Below are 17,451 nucleotides of genomic sequence, written 5' to 3' on the forward strand. Positions count from 1 at the left end.
TGGTGGGGAACTATTTTAGTGAAAAAACAATGGAAATCTAGAAACACTTGTTTATTCACTCAATCTTGTTTGCCTAACAGGTTCTATCCTCTGAACTCAGTGATGGGGATACAATGACTCCTGCCTTCCTGACAAATACAGTGTAGAAAGGGAAATGGACAAAGAGATCCAGAGCACAGGGGAGTCACTGTGTCAGGGAAGGCTTCCCAGAGGGCATGATGTCTTGGCTGAGACTTGAAAGAAAAGAGATCTCTAGGGAAAGAGAGCAGCTTTATATAAAGGCCTAGAGGCAAAAAGAACAAGATACCCTTGAGAAACTGGAAAATACTTAATACGGTAATATAGGTAACACAGGGAATACACTAAGAGGGAGTGGTCTGAGAAGCTGGAAACCCAGGGCCAAATTCTATGAGGCCTTGTAAGTCATGTTAAGAATTTTAGATTTTATCCTAAATGCAAACAGAAGTCCTTGAAGGTCTAGGGAAAAGACTAATTAGATCTGCATTAGAAAACCCAATCAGAATGAGATGGGGATAATGTACTGGGGGAGGGGGGTCCAGGATGGTGGTTAGAGGGCTGTAGTGAAGACAGAGACTAGTGGCCTAGTCCCACACAATGGCAGATGCAACAGAGAAACACATGAATTCCTGAGATATGGCTTAGGCAACTGGGAGTTTGGTGATAACATTCACTAGAATCAGAAACTCAAGACCAGGAGGTTTGAGGAGAGAGCAGAAAGTTGATGAATTTCGTTGGGGACATATTGAGTCTGATCTGCTGCTGGTGAGACCTCTGGTAGGCAGATGCACTGACTCTGGAACCTGGGGTAAGGTCAGGGCTGGAGAGTTCCAGCCCATCAGGCCCTGAGTGGAGTGAGCCCAGGCCAGAACCCCCAGGAGCTCGAATATCTCAATATTATCTTTGATGGAGCTTGCAGAAGGAGAAAGGAGTGATCTAATCTTCTCATGTTAGGAACCAGAAGTGTAATCTCAGGCAAGAAAGTTAACCTCATTATTTCCAGTGTTCCCAGTTTTTAAATGGAGATTAAAACATAGCTTAACTGCCCAATGGAGATTTGTGGGGATTAAATAAAGTAATGCAAATAATAAAGCTTGAAAAAGTATACACTGCTATACAAATATATGGCAGCACCATTATTAGGACTATTAACCATGAGAATATTGAAAAGCCGGAAGGGGGAACTTCAAGCTCTACATGCGAAAGTTTTTAGAAAATGGACACTGCTCCATCATTAATAAAGAGAAATACAAGCATGCAATAAGAAATAAATAACAATAAATAACACAGATCAGTGGTCTCTCTGCAACTGGGAACATTACTATTCCGATTTTCTCTCAATCTTTGACAGTTCATCGTGGATGGGAAGACTACTGGACTAAGTAGCTATCATTTCATGACATATAAAGTAGGTTTGTACCCCAAAATATATGACTTAGAAATAAAAGTGAGAACATTCCCAAGAAAATGGTCTCTTTCACATTATGTTTGCTACAGGACTCTCTTGATATGTCTCTGAAGCTTTTTTCCCAGGAACCAGCTGTACCATGCTATGAGCAATTTATCTTCTTGTCATATTCTTGGCTGCTGCCATTAATCACAGTGTTCCCTTATGAGACTCTGAGTCTAAGCACTGAGAAAATAAAAGATATAGGGTGGGATGCTGTTCATGACCTAATTAATTACTCTCATCGCATTGGTCTCCACCCCCATTCCTCCTCATCCTTTCCACCAAACACTATCAAGTTGCTTTAAAACCACTGCTTAGCTATCTTTAAAACAACTTGTTCCAACAGATGTTCTCGGCCTCACACGTGCATTTTCCCTTTCTCTACTCACACTTTCTATATGAATAGCAGATTGTAATGCTTCTGTTTTTCTGATCCAGAGGGGAAGAGTCTACATCAAATTAGACCAGCTTTCTTTTCAACAAGCTTAGTAACAGCGTAGGTGGGTATTCTGACCCTCTTCCCTCCCCCTTCCTCACTCTGCCACCCTCAACCCACTGGAACTGCTAGCAGATGTTTCCTCTAAGTCTTTCTTTTTCAAGCCCCGATTCTCTGACTTTCTGGTCTCTATTAACAAACTTCATTTCTTTCATCCAGTTATCTCTGATTGCTTTGCACTCCCAGCCCACACAGGATGAAGAATGCTGTCACCTCTCATCTCTTTACCTAGTCTCCAGCAATTTCAGTGAACGAAGAAAACTGACAGACGAGAAATGAACAGTAACCGTCCATTTAGTCAGCTACCATCGCCAGGGCTGAGACTGGTTGTTTTACACACCCTTCCTCTCTTCTAATACTTATTATACTGGAGGCAATGACAGGGTTTATTCATAGGAGATGTTCTTGATGAAAAAGAAAAAATATCAACTGAATCCACTTATAACTAATTTTAAAAAAACTGAGAGGAAGACAAGAGAGCCAGGGACTTTGGCTCTTGATTTTTCATCTCCTTTAGTAGTCAAGCCATCTTAAATATGTTCTGTCACAGGTAGAGTATAAATAAGTCAAACTAATTTTTCTTGATTTACTGTTTATCTTCCCAACAAACTGTTTTGCTTCATTGTAAAAAATAAGTATGTCAAATGGTGATATCTTATATTTAAATACATTTTGTCACTTATATTGTTGAATTTTCTACTCAAAATGTATAATCGTTGGGCTTCCCTGGTGGCGCAGTGGTTGAGAGTCCGCCTGCCAATGCAGGGGACACGGGTTCGTGCCCCGGTCCGGGAAGATCCCACATGCCGCGGAGCGGCTGGGTCCGTGAGCCATGGCTGCTGAGCCTGCGCGTCCGGAGCCTGTGCTCCGCAACGGGAGAGGCCACAACAGTGAGAGGCCCGCGTACCGCAAAAAAAAAAAAAAAAGTATAATTGTTAAACTTCCTTGCATTAGAAAATAACTGTGATTCTTTCCCCCTTCTTCAAAGACTACCAATCCTGTGCACACTTTGCCCTTCTTACCATACTAGCAGGAGGAAAGGTATAATCTGGATAGCGTTTTTCACACCTAAGATGCTTTGTGAATGCTCATTAGCACCCAGGAGAGTGGTATTGCTTTGAAGTTTAGAAGTCAGACCTAGATTTGAAGCCCTGGCTCTGCCACTGCAATGTAGAAAGTTGGGCAGGTTACCAAGCCCTTTCTGAGTCTCTCCTTGGCTGTAAATGGAAATCATAAAGCCTCCATATAGAGTAGACAAGGTCTGTGATAATTTCAAATGCCTAGCATGGACAGGCATACAACAGGTTCAATAAAAACAGTTATTTCAAAAAAAAAAAAACCCAGTTATTTCGACAACTGACCCAGAGCTGGATTTGAGGCCTCTGATCAAAAAGAAAAGAATAAGCATAATCCATTTGCAGTTTAGCTGAAAGCAGATTCACACAGAAGGTTGTATTCCAGGTGGACAAGCTATTCATCTAGCCTCAGTAGGATATTCCCAAACCTCACGTACTGACATAGAGGGCTAAAGAGGCTTTCCTTAGAGGCTGCATTCCAAATGACAGGCTACCCTAATAAGGCCTCCCAAAGTTAGCAGGCTTTTTCCTCTGTGACTATCTCATATATTCTAGGAACTATGAAGTTCAAAATCTCTATGTCTTTTAATGTCTTACATGCCCTGTAGGAAGGAGCACTATTCAAGGACAAGAGATTATCCTGAGTACTTCACAACATATATACTGATATTAAACAACGACAACGACAATCAAATAAATAGTTAACTATCCTTAGGGCAGGAACAACCTACTATATAATAAGAAGAGAAAAATATGACAAGGATTTTAAAATTTCATTCCACCCAACCCTTCACAAACATCAGGAAAATACATCATTTAGCAATAAGTAAACAACTACTGAGCTTGAACAAAGCACTAATTTTTTTTAGTGTATACTCATGCACTGAAAACGGCATACAAGAAAACGTTTCTCTTTCCTTTACACGTCTCTTTTGAGTTATTTCTGTTTCATCTACTGGACATGACATTTCTTTTTGTTCTCTGATCTTAAAAATGATCTGTTTAAGATTGAAAAAACGTAGCAACTTGGCATGTACACTCATTGGTTGCTGTCAAGGATTTTGGAAAAATAAAGATGAAAAGGAAGAGAAAAAAGGACTCATTAATTTGAGCCTAGTAATTAGGAATCTTATACTGCTTTACAATGGGTTAAGTTTATTTTTATATTACTTTTTCTTAATAGAGAGTTAATAAGCTAAGAATCACAAAACAAATAATCAAATAAGACAAACAGTATGTTCAAAGAATTCTAAAATCTTTGTAGTTTTACTTATGACTGTCTTTTGTGTCAGCCACATATTCTGGACAAACTGGTCTCATTGTTCTCTAAACACACAGAGTATTTTCTTACCTCTGTGTCTTTGCCCATGCTAGTCTTTCTTTGCAACTCCCCTCCGCCCTCCACCCCACATCCCTACCTTCTGAAATCCTATCCTTCTTTTAAAACCCAGCTCAGATGGTATCTCCTCAATAAAGCCTCCTCTAATCTCTCCTCATGCCAGAAATTCTCCTCCTCCCCAGTAGACACACAGAAGGTAGACATAAATAAAGCACTAACGCTTGGTGAAAAATCTTCTTAGGGGAGTAGTAACCCTATACGACCAATACTAACTACCTCAGTATCAGCTTCCACAACCAAATGAACAGCTCCAGTATCTCGAATTTGACTTAGAGTATATACCACAAGGGAATTCAGACAGCATTTATGCCAATATTGTGTATTTTGCAAAGGATTACACAATACACTATATACATGTGTAAGTATACACACATGTATAACACACACATTTTGCAGATATTGATGCTCTGCAAAACACAAACTTTTTAAAAAACTAAGCAAAAACAAGACAAAATTAAAACAAACCAACAAAAGTAAACTACTGTCCTAAATTCAAAGCTAAAGTCGCTATTCATTTCTGGGAAACAAAATCAAGAGTTTAGTATAAGAACATTTACAGACACCTGAGGTTGATTAGTCACTTGTCTATTTAGGAAAGGTTAGAATTGTTATTCACAGAAAAAGGAAACACTGATTATCTTAATTCTAAATCTGCAACTGTTCAAATCGCTTTGTGATGTCTATTAAAGTAACAAACTAATCATATAGAACTATAATTCAGTTATCTCTAGTGGAATATAAAGGACTAGAAGGGTCACATCTAATGCTATAACCTAACATTGTAAGCTCCTAAAAAGAAACTCACAACACTGTAACTGGATACAAGAAACAACTTGTTTACATTTCAGATCAGGGCCATTGAGAGGGTCAGAAAGACTTATCAACACAGCCTAACAAGAAAACACTATAGCTCCGAGAGTCCATGAGATTCATGATTTCAAACTTCAATGTTCACTAGTGACCTCTGAAGCTAGACAAACCAGGGCTTAAATGTGAGAACAGCTTGAGTCATGATGACATGGAGAGCCAATCGTGAGAAAGAGAGGCGAACGTAATTTCTAACCTAGTAGCTGCCTGCCTTTACTGGACATTGGGTAGGTTTTGTACCTTCTTTCCCCTAAATCCTCCAATGGCACATGCCTTTTAGCAGTTTCTCTGTTTATCCAATTTCCCTTTCAGTGGTAGAGTCACTAACAGCTAAATCCACAGGGATACTCTCTTACTTATTATCTTGAGATGCAACAGGAGAAAACTATTTCACTAGTTAGTTCTTTCAATGGCCTTAGATCATTTCAATAAATTTTCTGAGTGGTATCTGAGGCTAACCCATCTTAAACATTATTCCAGAGCTAACAGTGAGATAGATTACAAATATAAGCACAATTTTTAAAAAGGTGCTCGTTTGGGACAACATTTTTCTCTTCTTTGAGAACCACTGCTTGGGGCTAAAGCTTTCAGAAGTCAAAGATGTTTATCCATGGCCATTCATCATTTCACCTAACAGATTTTATTAAGTTCTATTAAGTGCAAGGCACTATTATAAACTAAGTAAAAGTAGTAGATAGACAGATAAGAGCTCTATTGTCATCTAATGGGGCAGACCAATAATAAATTGAAAATAAATATATAATAGTTTCAGAAACTGGTAAGTGCTATGAAAACAAAACAAGCCAGGACAAAGAGCCTTAATGTGATGTTGGGGTAACAGTGCCTCTTTAGAAAGGGAAGCAGGGAAGTCAGAGAAAACTCTTTGCTATGAGCTGAAGCCATGTGAAGATCTACAGAAAGATCTACAGCGGAGGAACAAACAGAGAAGGCTGAGGCACAAATGAGTTTGACGTGTTCCAGGAACAGAAAGTCGGTCAGTGGAGCTGGGACACAGTAAGAATGGGGAAGTGTGGTAGCAGATGGGGTTAGATGCAAGCCAGAGTCAGATCATGCAGGGTCTTAGATGCCTCAGGAAAAAGCGTAGATTTTATTCTAGGCACAGTAGAAAGCCACTGGAAAGACTGAAGCAAGAAAAGGGATTTATGTTTTTAAAAGATTAACTCTGGCTTTGGTATAAATGAAAGATTATTACATACAAACAGATGCTACTAACAAATTACTAGCAAGAATAATTTGATGATGGAAATTTAGGGTAGTTAAACATAGCTTGTTTTCTTTAACTTGAAATTAAATAATGAATGGCTAAGAGCACCGACCGCTATCCCCCACCCAAGAAAAAAAGGAAGGAGTTTCCTGACTTCAAATTTCTGCTCTGTTGCAGACTGGCCTTTAAAAAAGTATTCAATCCAAATTAAGGAGCAGTCATTCTGAAACCAGTTCTGAGAGCCCTAAGAAAAACACATTTTTCTTGCTCAACTCACCTTACGACTCGCAGGTCTGAAATCAGGACTGCCTCAACCATGATCCCCTAAAAGAGGCTTTTAATTACAGTAAAGTCCCCATAACTTGCAGCTACTAAATTGTCACTTCTCTCAGATATTTAATATAAAGAAATTAAACCTTAGCTCCTCTCAGTCTATTTGATAAGATGACTAATGATGTAAATAAAATTATAAAAGGAATAGTTTAACCAGTAAAGAGTTTTAAATCTGTAAGAAACATCTATTTACAAATCAACCTTTGATAAACTGACTGGACATCATGCTTATCATTGTTGTTTCCTTCTAAGAACTTTCTGAGTATCTTAGTTCAAATTACTATAGATACTTCAAAGCAACCAAATTCTATATAATTTTTAAGATTCTACAATTCACATTTTCTCACTAGTTGATGGGACCATTCTTTTTTTTTAGTTTGAACTAGTAAGCAAACATTATTAGCATAAGAAAATATAATACATAATCATACCTCCACTTTAATTCTCTTCGGGGATAATTCATCTCTTTCTCCACATTTTGATCTGAGGGGAATGGGGGAGAGAGAAAAACTTGAGAAGGTAACGAATTTTTTCTAAAGGCACCTCAATCTATAAGCTTCCACCAAAACATATAACCCTGGAGCCCTGCCACCAGAAATAAGACTTCATAATGAACATTAAAATAGTGAAAAAGAGACTTTTTATCATTTCTAAATTAACGTTGGGGAAATAGGCAGACACAGTTATATTACACATTTTAAAATTATTGCACACTACCTAAGAATGCCTCACACAGAAAGTACTCAATAAGTATTAATGAGTACCACATAATGAAAAAGGAAAAAAATCAAGGAGGACTGTATTCCATGACACCCTTCATGGATCAGTATAATTTAGGATAAAATGAAAAAAAATGGCCATTTAAGACAAATGCTTAAGGCTACATGAGATTAAAATGCATTTTGTCTATCAGAACTATAAATGCATTTTCCCTGGACCTAGGGATCCCTCTGCTGGGAATCTCTCCCACAGAAGCACCTACATATACATGAAATATAACTGCCAATTAAACGATGGCAAGTCATAAATTTTAAGTTATACCTCAACTTGAAAGATGTTAAAATGTGGAAAAATACACCTCAGAATCAACAAAATATGATATGTATGATGTTATTTACTGTGGTATTACTTATAACGGCAAAAGACTAGAAACAACTCAAGTATCCATCAACAGGGGACTAGTTAAATGAATCATGGTATATCCACACAAGGCAGTATCATGCAGCTGTATAAAATAATGAGGAAGATGTATATGTACTAATATAGCAAGATCTCCAAGACACGTTAAACTAAAAGCAAAATACAGAATAATATAGACACATGCTACTTATTGTTTTTTCAAAAAAAGGTATAAGTGAGAAAACATATTTATATTTATTTACATGTGCATAAACAAACACTAGAAGGATGAAAAAGAAATTAATAAAAACTACCTACAATGAGAAGAGGAACAGAGTAAAAAGAGACAGAAATGAGAGTGCAACTTTTTTGCATTAGCTTTATACATAGTTTTGGCTTATAAATAATGTAAAAGTCTTGTGTATTTTAAAATGATTTGACTTTAAAAACATATAAATGTAAATAAACACTACAAAAAATAACTAAAAGTTGTTGAAAGCAGTCGCCTCTGGGTCGTAGTATTCAGAAAGAAGGGGGATGGAGCAGGGGAATTGCTGAGTTTCGTGATAAGCCTTGTGTACTATGTGACTTCATAAATCATGTACATGTACTACTTTGATTAAAGAAAATTATTTAAGTAAAGCAGTCAGAAAGAAAATATTGTATAATACGGTGAAGAAAACAAAGTCACAAAAATCAGCTCTTGATCACTCAACTCAAAAAGAATCTTGTAAATAATCCTATACTATTGCTGTGTATTCTTATCCTGTTCATTTATTTTGCATAATTTTACTTGTTCCCAGTTTGTAAGTATATGGGCTCTTGAGATAGGACAGACAACAAAGCTGCTGTGAGCTGGGGAAAATAATGGTGATGACAGCAAGTGCCTGTATCAGTGGTTTTCAAACTTGAATATACACAAGAATCATAGGAGATGCTTGTGAATGTTTGGACTCTAAGGCTCCATCCCCAGAAAATGTGATTTATTAGAGCTGGAAAGGGTGCTCAGGATGTGTTGTTTTTTTTTTTAAACACACACTCAGTCACACTAATGCATCTCCTCCGAGAAGCAGTGGCAAGCACAACCAATGGTGCACTGGAAATCAGGGTCCATGTGGAATAAGTGAACAAAATCAAAATGGTCTGCTATCTATAGACAATGCTTAGGCTTCAAGTGAGGATAAGATGAAAAATAATAAGGTATGTTTACATTAAATTTTAAAATCACCACTGCTTTTCAACATGGGGTTTTTTATTTCAAACACATGTTCCATATTGCCTTTGCTAGTAACCTAGTATTTTCCAATTTTCCTTTAAATACTGGGCAATGGAGTCTTTTTATCTATTCAGCTAATCTCATTAGATCGCAGACACCTTGCAAAAGGAAACACGTTGCTTCCACAGAGAGTTCAACAAGTTCATGTAGTTGGTAGGGTATACAAATAGGTCTATAAATGATGACTAACTAAATCCCATCATCACACTCAAAACCAAAGAAAGCATCTGTGTGAGAGAAGAATGTCGAGAACCACACCAAACCAATGCTATAGTCCTAGGGAACTATCTTTCAAAAGACAATAAAAGAGGATTCAACAAATCAATGAAAACCACTTCAGCAATAATGTTTTGAACTTCACTGTTTAATCTTATAGAACTATAATCACACTTCAACTTTTTCAGATATGCTTATATTCTATCAACGGATGGTGTTTCAAGCTCTACTTCTAACAAACAATGCAAAAATACTGCCAAACACTTACTTGGTGGTTCTGTAAGTATATTTATAGGTGACTTCTCGAGAAATCTGCCTAGCCAGGGCAAAAAGTTCATCTCTTCTTGTCAGTAGAGCGTTATCCTTCACACAAAGCTGAGCAGCCGCTTCATTAACAGTGAGCTGCATGTTCAAAACAAAGTTTCGAAAATTATAAACATTTTTATTTCATCAATACAGAAAATGTTTCACTTAAGAATATAAGAAGTCACATCATTATATAATGAAATCATAATTTACGAAAATCAGGTTAGCCTTCACTCCTAATTAGTCCTACTGCCTAACTTCAGAAGCAAATCAAGTTATCTACATCTCTCAGAACTTGAACTAATCAAAATAGTCATCTTGGTTTTATTTATTTATATGCTTTATTTATTTTTGTTTAAGTAGGAGAGTTTATAGAAAATAAGCAAAATAAAAAGTTAAAAAATGTTCTGCATCTTATTTTGCTTATGAGAAACCAAGGGATATGATTTTATGATATGCTGATAATATTTCCTTAACTACAAGTGAGTATACATGGTCTTACAGATTTTTTTTTTTTTTTTTTTTGCGGTACACAGGCCTCTCACTGTTGTGGCCTCTCTCGTTGCGGAGCACAGGCTCCGGACGTACAGGCTCTGCGGCCATGGCTCACGGGCCCAGCCGCTCCGCGGCATGTGGGATCTTCCCGGACCGGGGCACGAACCCATGTCCCCTGCATCGGCAGGCGGACTCTCAACCACTGCGCCACCAGGGAAGCCCCAGATGTTTTTTTTAAGGTGAACTGATATGAAAATTCTTAGGAAGAAATAAAAAATGATTTTAGTTAAGTATTTATAAAATCAGTAAAAGATAGCATTATCACAAATGAGGGTTATAATGGAAAATCAAGGTCTTGGAGTCACTAAATCTCTAAGATTCATCTAATTCAACTCTTTCATCTAAGTGCTAAATATTGCCAATATAGAGTTGCTAGTTGACCAAACACCTGTACTAAAATTTAAAATATCAAAGGTTATCCTAAACTGAAAATCTATAATTTGTTTACTAGACTACAAAATATTTTTCACATAATTTTGTCAACTTAAATAGATGTAAGTAAGGAACTGCCAAGAGGTATATCAGGCTTTTTTAAAAAGCAAGAAACATACTCATTCCAGGCGTGACTGACGGCAAACTGATGGGATGTGATGGCAGAGAGACCTAGGATGAGTCTTGCTCCGTCACTTACCAGCTGTGTGATTTTGGACATGTAAAAACTTCTCAGAGCCTCAGTTTTCTCAGAGGCAAAATGGGATAATATCACTACCTCCAAGGACTGTAACAAGAAGTAAGTGAGAAGACAGCTGGCACAAAGTTGTTGTTAGTATTAGTTCTCGTTTTCCTTTGACAAAGAATCAGGCATTTACCTTTCTCCCTACCCAGTTATCCCACTTTATTCACAGTTTTTCTTATTTAAAATTTTTGAAAATACAGAGAAGCAAAAGAAAATGAATGCAGCATGCAGTCCTTCCATCCAGAATGACTATTAATATTTTAATGCATATTATTCCAATATTTCTCTGTGTACATATATACATGTGAATGTAGATGTGTAACTTCCTTTCCTTCACTTACGTATGCTGCATTTTTTACTTTTTCATATATTAAGGCAGAGACTTGGCTTGTTTACAACAGTATCTGGCATGGTTAGTAAGCTTAATAAACACTGATTGACTGATGAATGAATTTAAATATCCTGTACAATGTAATTTTTACTACCTAGACATAAATATTACATTGTAGAAAATAGCAATATATTATTTAAATCAACCTCACTCTGGACATTGCCCTCATTTTTCATGTACTACAAAGAAAGCTGCAAAGAGCATTCTTTGTGCATCTTTACACACATATTCAGTTATTTACCTGGAATAAATTAGTACAAAGAGACTTCTTGGTCACAGAATATACTAAATTTTAAGAGATTTACATATTTCATCAAATTACTCTCCAAAAAAATTGTTTCAAATCTTAATGCTACCAACAATTATATGAAGAGTTCATTTCCCAGAATCTTGACCAACACTGGCTGTTATCTAAAAGCTTTACCAATCTGATGTATTTTCAATGACTTTTGGTTATAATTTGCATTTCTTTGGCTATAACACTGAAATTTTTATGTTTTTGACTTATTTTAAAATCTGCTTGCTCATGGTAGCTGCCTGTTTCTTCTATTGCACTATTTTGTTTCTTAGGGACTTACGGAATTCGTTATGTATGAAGAGCATTAACTCTTCATGTGTAGTGGTTTTGTTTTTTTATTTTTTCATAGTTTGTCATTAGCCCTATAGTTTTGTCTTGAGTGCTATGCACAGAAGCTCCCTTCTTACCCTAATACATATAAATGTTCTCCTATAATTTAGTCTAATGGTTTTATTTTTTTCCACATATTTACTCCATCTAGAATGTGTTATGGTATGCAGTATATGGTATGATATAGGTATCTAATATCCTCCTCCCCAGATTTCCAACTGTAGGTTACACTGGCTTATTCTCAAATACAGGCATATCTCATTTTATTGTGCTTCGCTTTATTGCACTTTGCAGATACTAATTTTTTACAAATTGAAGGTCCGTGGTGACCCTGTGTTATCAGATGATGGTTAGCATTTTTTAGCAATAAAGTATTTTTTAATTAAGGTATGTACATTTTTTTTAGACATAATGCTGCTGCACACAATACACTACAGTATAGTGTAAATATAACTTTTATATGCACTGGGAAACCAAAAAAAATTTGTGTGTCTCACTTTATTGTGGTGGTTTGGAACCAAACCTGCAATATCACCAATATGCTTGTAATGCGGCTACTGGCAACAAGGTTACAATAAGCCCAGGCTTCTTATTTTAAACCCATAACTGAATATAAAAACATAATAGGAGGAATTTATTTTCAGCTTTCTCCCCTCCTCCTAAAGAATCCTCAGTAGATCAATTTCTGCCCTAAGTGCTTTTGACAGGCACAATGTTACAGGAGTTAAAAGTAAAACATACTTCAAGGAATAATCTCCTAAATAAATTAACTTCAATTTCAGCTTAGCAGTAGCTACAATAACCTTGAAAGATCCTTCTCAAGTTGCTTTTTATGTAGCTGTTTCTCTTTTGTACTCATAAATCTAAATTAGTATGGAGAAATTCTGATTGTCAGTAAGATATCTGAATTGACAACATTCAGAGGTACCAGCTCATTCAAAACTGCAGAAAATAAAAAAATATTCTAAGATTCCTTCCATCATCCTACCAGAAACCAAGAAAAAAAAACATAACACAATCTTTGTGCCTGAATTCAGGCTCCAACAGACGGAAAAACTATACTGAACTCTCCAGGCCCTCAGAGAGACTTCTGGTAGAAAAACTGAGGCTGGAGAAATAATTATAGCTCACCCCAAGTTGTAACATGAAGCTGATTCATCAAGCTTTCCCCTCAAAAATGTATTTTCTGTATCTTCTCGATTTCATGCTCCCAGTTGCTAATAATTAAATCAATAACTATTATGATATATTTTAAATAGAAAAATGATACAAATACTCTAAAACCAGTAGTCATTCACTGCAGCACCAAGCTAGCTTTTTAGAAGTTTTAAGTTTCTAATTTTGTTAAAAGTATAAAATAAGATATTCTCCCTCATTGGTTTACTTACTTCCTCCACTTCCTCCTTTCATGGCTAAAAATACCAAAATTCCATTCATATCTTCATGTAAAAGATTTCTTAAAGTTAACTTTCTATTATTTTTAACTAGATTTTAAAACTTTCTCTACTGGTAGTTATAATCTTTAACAATCAAATGATTGTGACTTTCAATTAAGTTTCAAGTAAGTGTTAGCATAAAAATACTACATGAATGCTGTGTGATAGGGATGTGTGATAGGGAAGCTCTAAAGGCAATCAAGACTTTCATTTCTAGCACAGGGAGGGCTAGGTACCGTGACCGGCCCCTCTCACATTTCTCACAGGAAAAATGTTGGCTAAAATAGAAGGAAAAAATATCTTAAATGCATCAATAAGCCAGCAAGACAGTAAGAACGATTCAGGCCAAAATGAATGAAGACAGTATCTCAAAGGAGTAAGTTGAGGACAGTTGCTAAACCAGATGAACTTCAATCTTTACACCCTCACTGGGCTGGTGAGTGTGGGAAGAGAATAACAGGAAAAGCTGAGTATCCATCAAAGGTGAGGCTGAGGAGTCTACGAAAAACAATACGAAAGTACTACAGCCTGATGCAAGACAGAATTAGAAATATACCCATACCCCACAGGAGAATGCAAGGAGAATTACCTGTCTTTAACCTTGTTACTAAATGGGAGAGAACAGAAGATACTCTCCTGAGATTTCATAACCCCAAATCAGCTCTTCACATGGATTTTCAGCCCTAATTTACAGTAAACAGCCTGAGAATTAATTTTCATAGGGTCCCAGAGTTGTTATGTGCAGCGTACAGGTGCCTGGTAGAAGCAAAAACAGCCTCTAGGAGAATCCATTTTCTTCCTAGGCCTCAAAACATTTCCACAGTTCCAAGAAATATGAGTTCATAGACAGAAATCATAAAACATCCAAAGAAACAAGGAACCAAAAGTAAAAACCAGCAGAAACAACAGACAGCAGAAACAGACCCTCAAAGATTTCATTTAAAGAAATAAAAGGAGTTGAAAATATGACTAAAGAGTAATATAGTAAAAATGACTAAGAAAAATTGAGAAGTCAGAAGGAGAGAAGAAATTGGGGCACGGTAAAAGAGAAGATTTCAAAAGCAGACAATAGTCAGATAACCACTGGCTTCTAAACACAACAATGAAAGCTGAAGGCCAAGGAAATGATATCTTCAATTACTAACAGAAAATAACTGACAATACAGAATTTGATACCCAGAATAAGTAGCAATTAAGAATGAGGGCAAAATAAAGATATTTTCCAATGGGGTGAGGAAGGACAGAGTTTGCTATCAGTAGGCCTTCATTAAGAAAATTCTACATAATGCACTTCAGGCTAAAGGACACTAATTCCAGATGGTAAATCTGAGATATAAAGAGGAGGAAGGGAAGAAATACAAAATAAAATAAAGGAAATAAATTCAAAACATCAGTCATTATAATAAATGTAAATGGACCAAATGTTGCAGTTAAAAGACAAGGAATGTAAGAGAATTTTTTAAAAATCCAATTATTGGTATTTACAAGAGATGTATCTAAAACATGGATTCAGAAAGACTAAAAGTAAAAGGATGGAAAAAAGAAGTAACAAGAAATTACTAACAAGAAGAAAGCATATGTACTTATATTAATATCAAACAAAAAAGTTTTTTAAAACTAAATGCATTATTAAAGATTAATAAGGTTGCTGCATAGTACATAGAGAAATAGACAACTCCACAATCAGAGTAGGTGATTTTAAGACACAACTCTTAGCTACTGATAGAGCAAGCAGACAAAAAAAAAAAAAAAACAGTCTATAGAAGGTTTGAAAAACAGTTAATAAGCTTGTTAAAACAGACACATACAGAACACTCTACCAACAACTGCAGAAGCACATTAAAAACACTGACCACATACTGGGCCATAACTCATATCTCAACAAATTTTAAAGGGCTGGCATCATACAAACCATGTTCTCTGACCACAATGTAATTCAGTTAGAAATCACTGGGAAAAAGAATAAAGGAAAAACCCCCTCATATTAGGAAATGAAAAAAACTTCTTAATAACTCATGGATTAGAAAAGAAGTCATAAATAAAAAGAGAAATAATCAGAATTAAAAAATAATAACCACATATCAAAACTTTGGGAATAATGCTAATTCAATACATAGTGAGAATTTATGGCCTTCACTCCTTACATGAGAAAAGAAGAACAGCTGAACATTAATGAACTCAGGACAAAATATAAGTTAGAACAATAAAATAAACTGTAAGAAAGCAAATGTAAACACAAACACAGCACAACTAAAAATATCAATTAAGCCAAAAGTGCTTCCTCAAAAAGAAGTTGGAAAGCTTTTCTGTAAAAGGTCAGATAGTAAATATTTTAGGCTTTATAGGCCAGTCTGTGTTACAACTACCCAATGCTACATCATAGCTCAAAAGTAGCCATAGATAATACATAAACAAATAGGCATGGCTGTATTCCGATAAAAGTTTATGTGCAAAATCAGGAGGTGGGCTAGATTTTGCTCACAGGCTCTAGTTTGTAGATCCCTGAAAAGATTAATATAGTTGACAAACCTCTGGCAAGACTGATCAGGGAAAAAGAGACAAATGTACAAACAATATTAGGTCTTAAAAACGATAAACGACTTTATGCCAATATGTTTGAAAACTTAGATGAAATGGACAAATTCTCAGAAAAATGTGACTTATCAAAAGTGACTCAAGAAGAACGACTACCCTAATAGTCCTATAATCCACTTTTTTAAATGATCAAAAGGGAATGTCCAACATTTCTTTTCAAGTATTAGACGTTGAAATTGATCCACTCAAGCTGAGAGTTCGGAATTTAGCATCATAACTCACTAGTAATATGCTCAGGTCTAAGAGGTTCCCGGATTTGGCATTCCCCCTCTCTCAGAACTAAGACTGTTGGGCTTCTCTGAAACACTCAGCCTTGCCTTCTCAACACTACACTGGTAACTGACCTAAACTTGGCATCACCATGTATTCTGTGGGCCGAGGTCCTTATGTTAGTAACTTGCTTAGCACTCCAGTTCCTGTAGCATTTCCACTAGGTCTACAACTTACCCACTAACTCCACATTCTCCTCTTCTTCCCCTTCCTATCTTTGAGTTCCAGAGCTCTTCAGCTGGACGTTGCTATCTGCTGACAAATATTCTATTGATATAATGCCGACTTGTCTATGTGCTTTTATTTCTGAATATTACAAGCCCCTACATTCTCCACGGCCTTGCTATTCTCAACTTTCAGTTTCTCTCTCTTTATCCATTCATTTCTTTAAGATTTGATGCATACTGCTTACCTAGTTTACCAAATACTCTGCCAACACACCTTTGGACAGATGGAACTCTGCCTGCCTGGACTTCCTTCTAGTACTGCTTCTGGGTTTGTCCCTTAGCACCTGTCCCACACCAGTAACTAGGCCTCAGCCCCTCACACCATCTTCATGGTCTGACTCCTATGGCCAGGCCATACCTAGCCATGTCCTAAGACTATCACTGATTCTCTAGCTTAAAAACAGTGTGTGTAACAATGATTCATTCTACAATTCTTTACTGTAAAATGTAAAGAATTATATATTTACAATGTATACTTGGAAACAAGTATAAAAATGCATGTAAGAATAAGAGGGCTTCCCTGGTGGCACAGTGGTTGAGAGTCCGCCTGCCGATGCAGGGGACACGGGTTCGTGCCCCGGTCCGGGAAGATCCCACATGTCGTGGAGCGGCTGGGCCTGTGAGCCATGGCCGCGGAGCCTGCGCGTCCGGAGCCTGTGCTCTGCAACGGGAGAGGCCACAACAGTGAGAGGCCCGCATACCGCAAAAAAAAAAATAAAAAAATAAAAAAAGAATAAGAATTTTATATGCTTGTGAGTTGAAAAATTTTTTTCAGGTATAGGTAACTTTCTGATTTTCATCTGCTCGTGACCTACTTATATGTCTTGAAAGAGAGTGAGTGTTCAGTGTTTATATGAAGAAAACTCTCAGAAATACTACCAAAAGTGAATTA

General features: G+C 36.5%; 1 protein-coding gene and 1 long non-coding RNA gene across 10 annotated transcripts in view; one reads left to right on the forward strand and one right to left on the reverse strand.

Moving 5' to 3' along the window:
* The window catches only part of NAB1 (NGFI-A binding protein 1), a 45,016-nt gene that overhangs the window by 12,936 nt on the left and 14,629 nt on the right, over positions 1–17,451 (reverse strand). For all 9 annotated transcript variants that reach the window (XM_027125636.1, XM_027125617.1, XM_027125608.1 and 6 more), the window contains 2 exons: positions 9,744–9,877; positions 7,296–7,347 (listed from right to left, as the gene is read on the reverse strand). In XM_027125636.1, coding sequence (XP_026981437.1) covers positions 7,296–7,347; positions 9,744–9,877 — 186 coding nt within the window. The remainder of the gene's footprint in view (positions 1–7,295; positions 7,348–9,743; positions 9,878–17,451) is intronic.
* The window catches only part of LOC113630378 (uncharacterized), a 29,584-nt gene that overhangs the window by 1,900 nt on the left and 10,233 nt on the right, over positions 1–17,451 (forward strand). The window lies entirely within an intron of this gene.

This window comes from Aethalodelphis obliquidens, unplaced genomic scaffold, assembly GCF_003676395.1.
Source record: "Aethalodelphis obliquidens isolate GAN/ISIS:26980383/991018 unplaced genomic scaffold, ASM367639v1 scaffold2, whole genome shotgun sequence".
In the NCBI taxonomy this organism is placed as follows: Eukaryota; Metazoa; Chordata; class Mammalia; order Artiodactyla; family Delphinidae; genus Aethalodelphis; species Aethalodelphis obliquidens.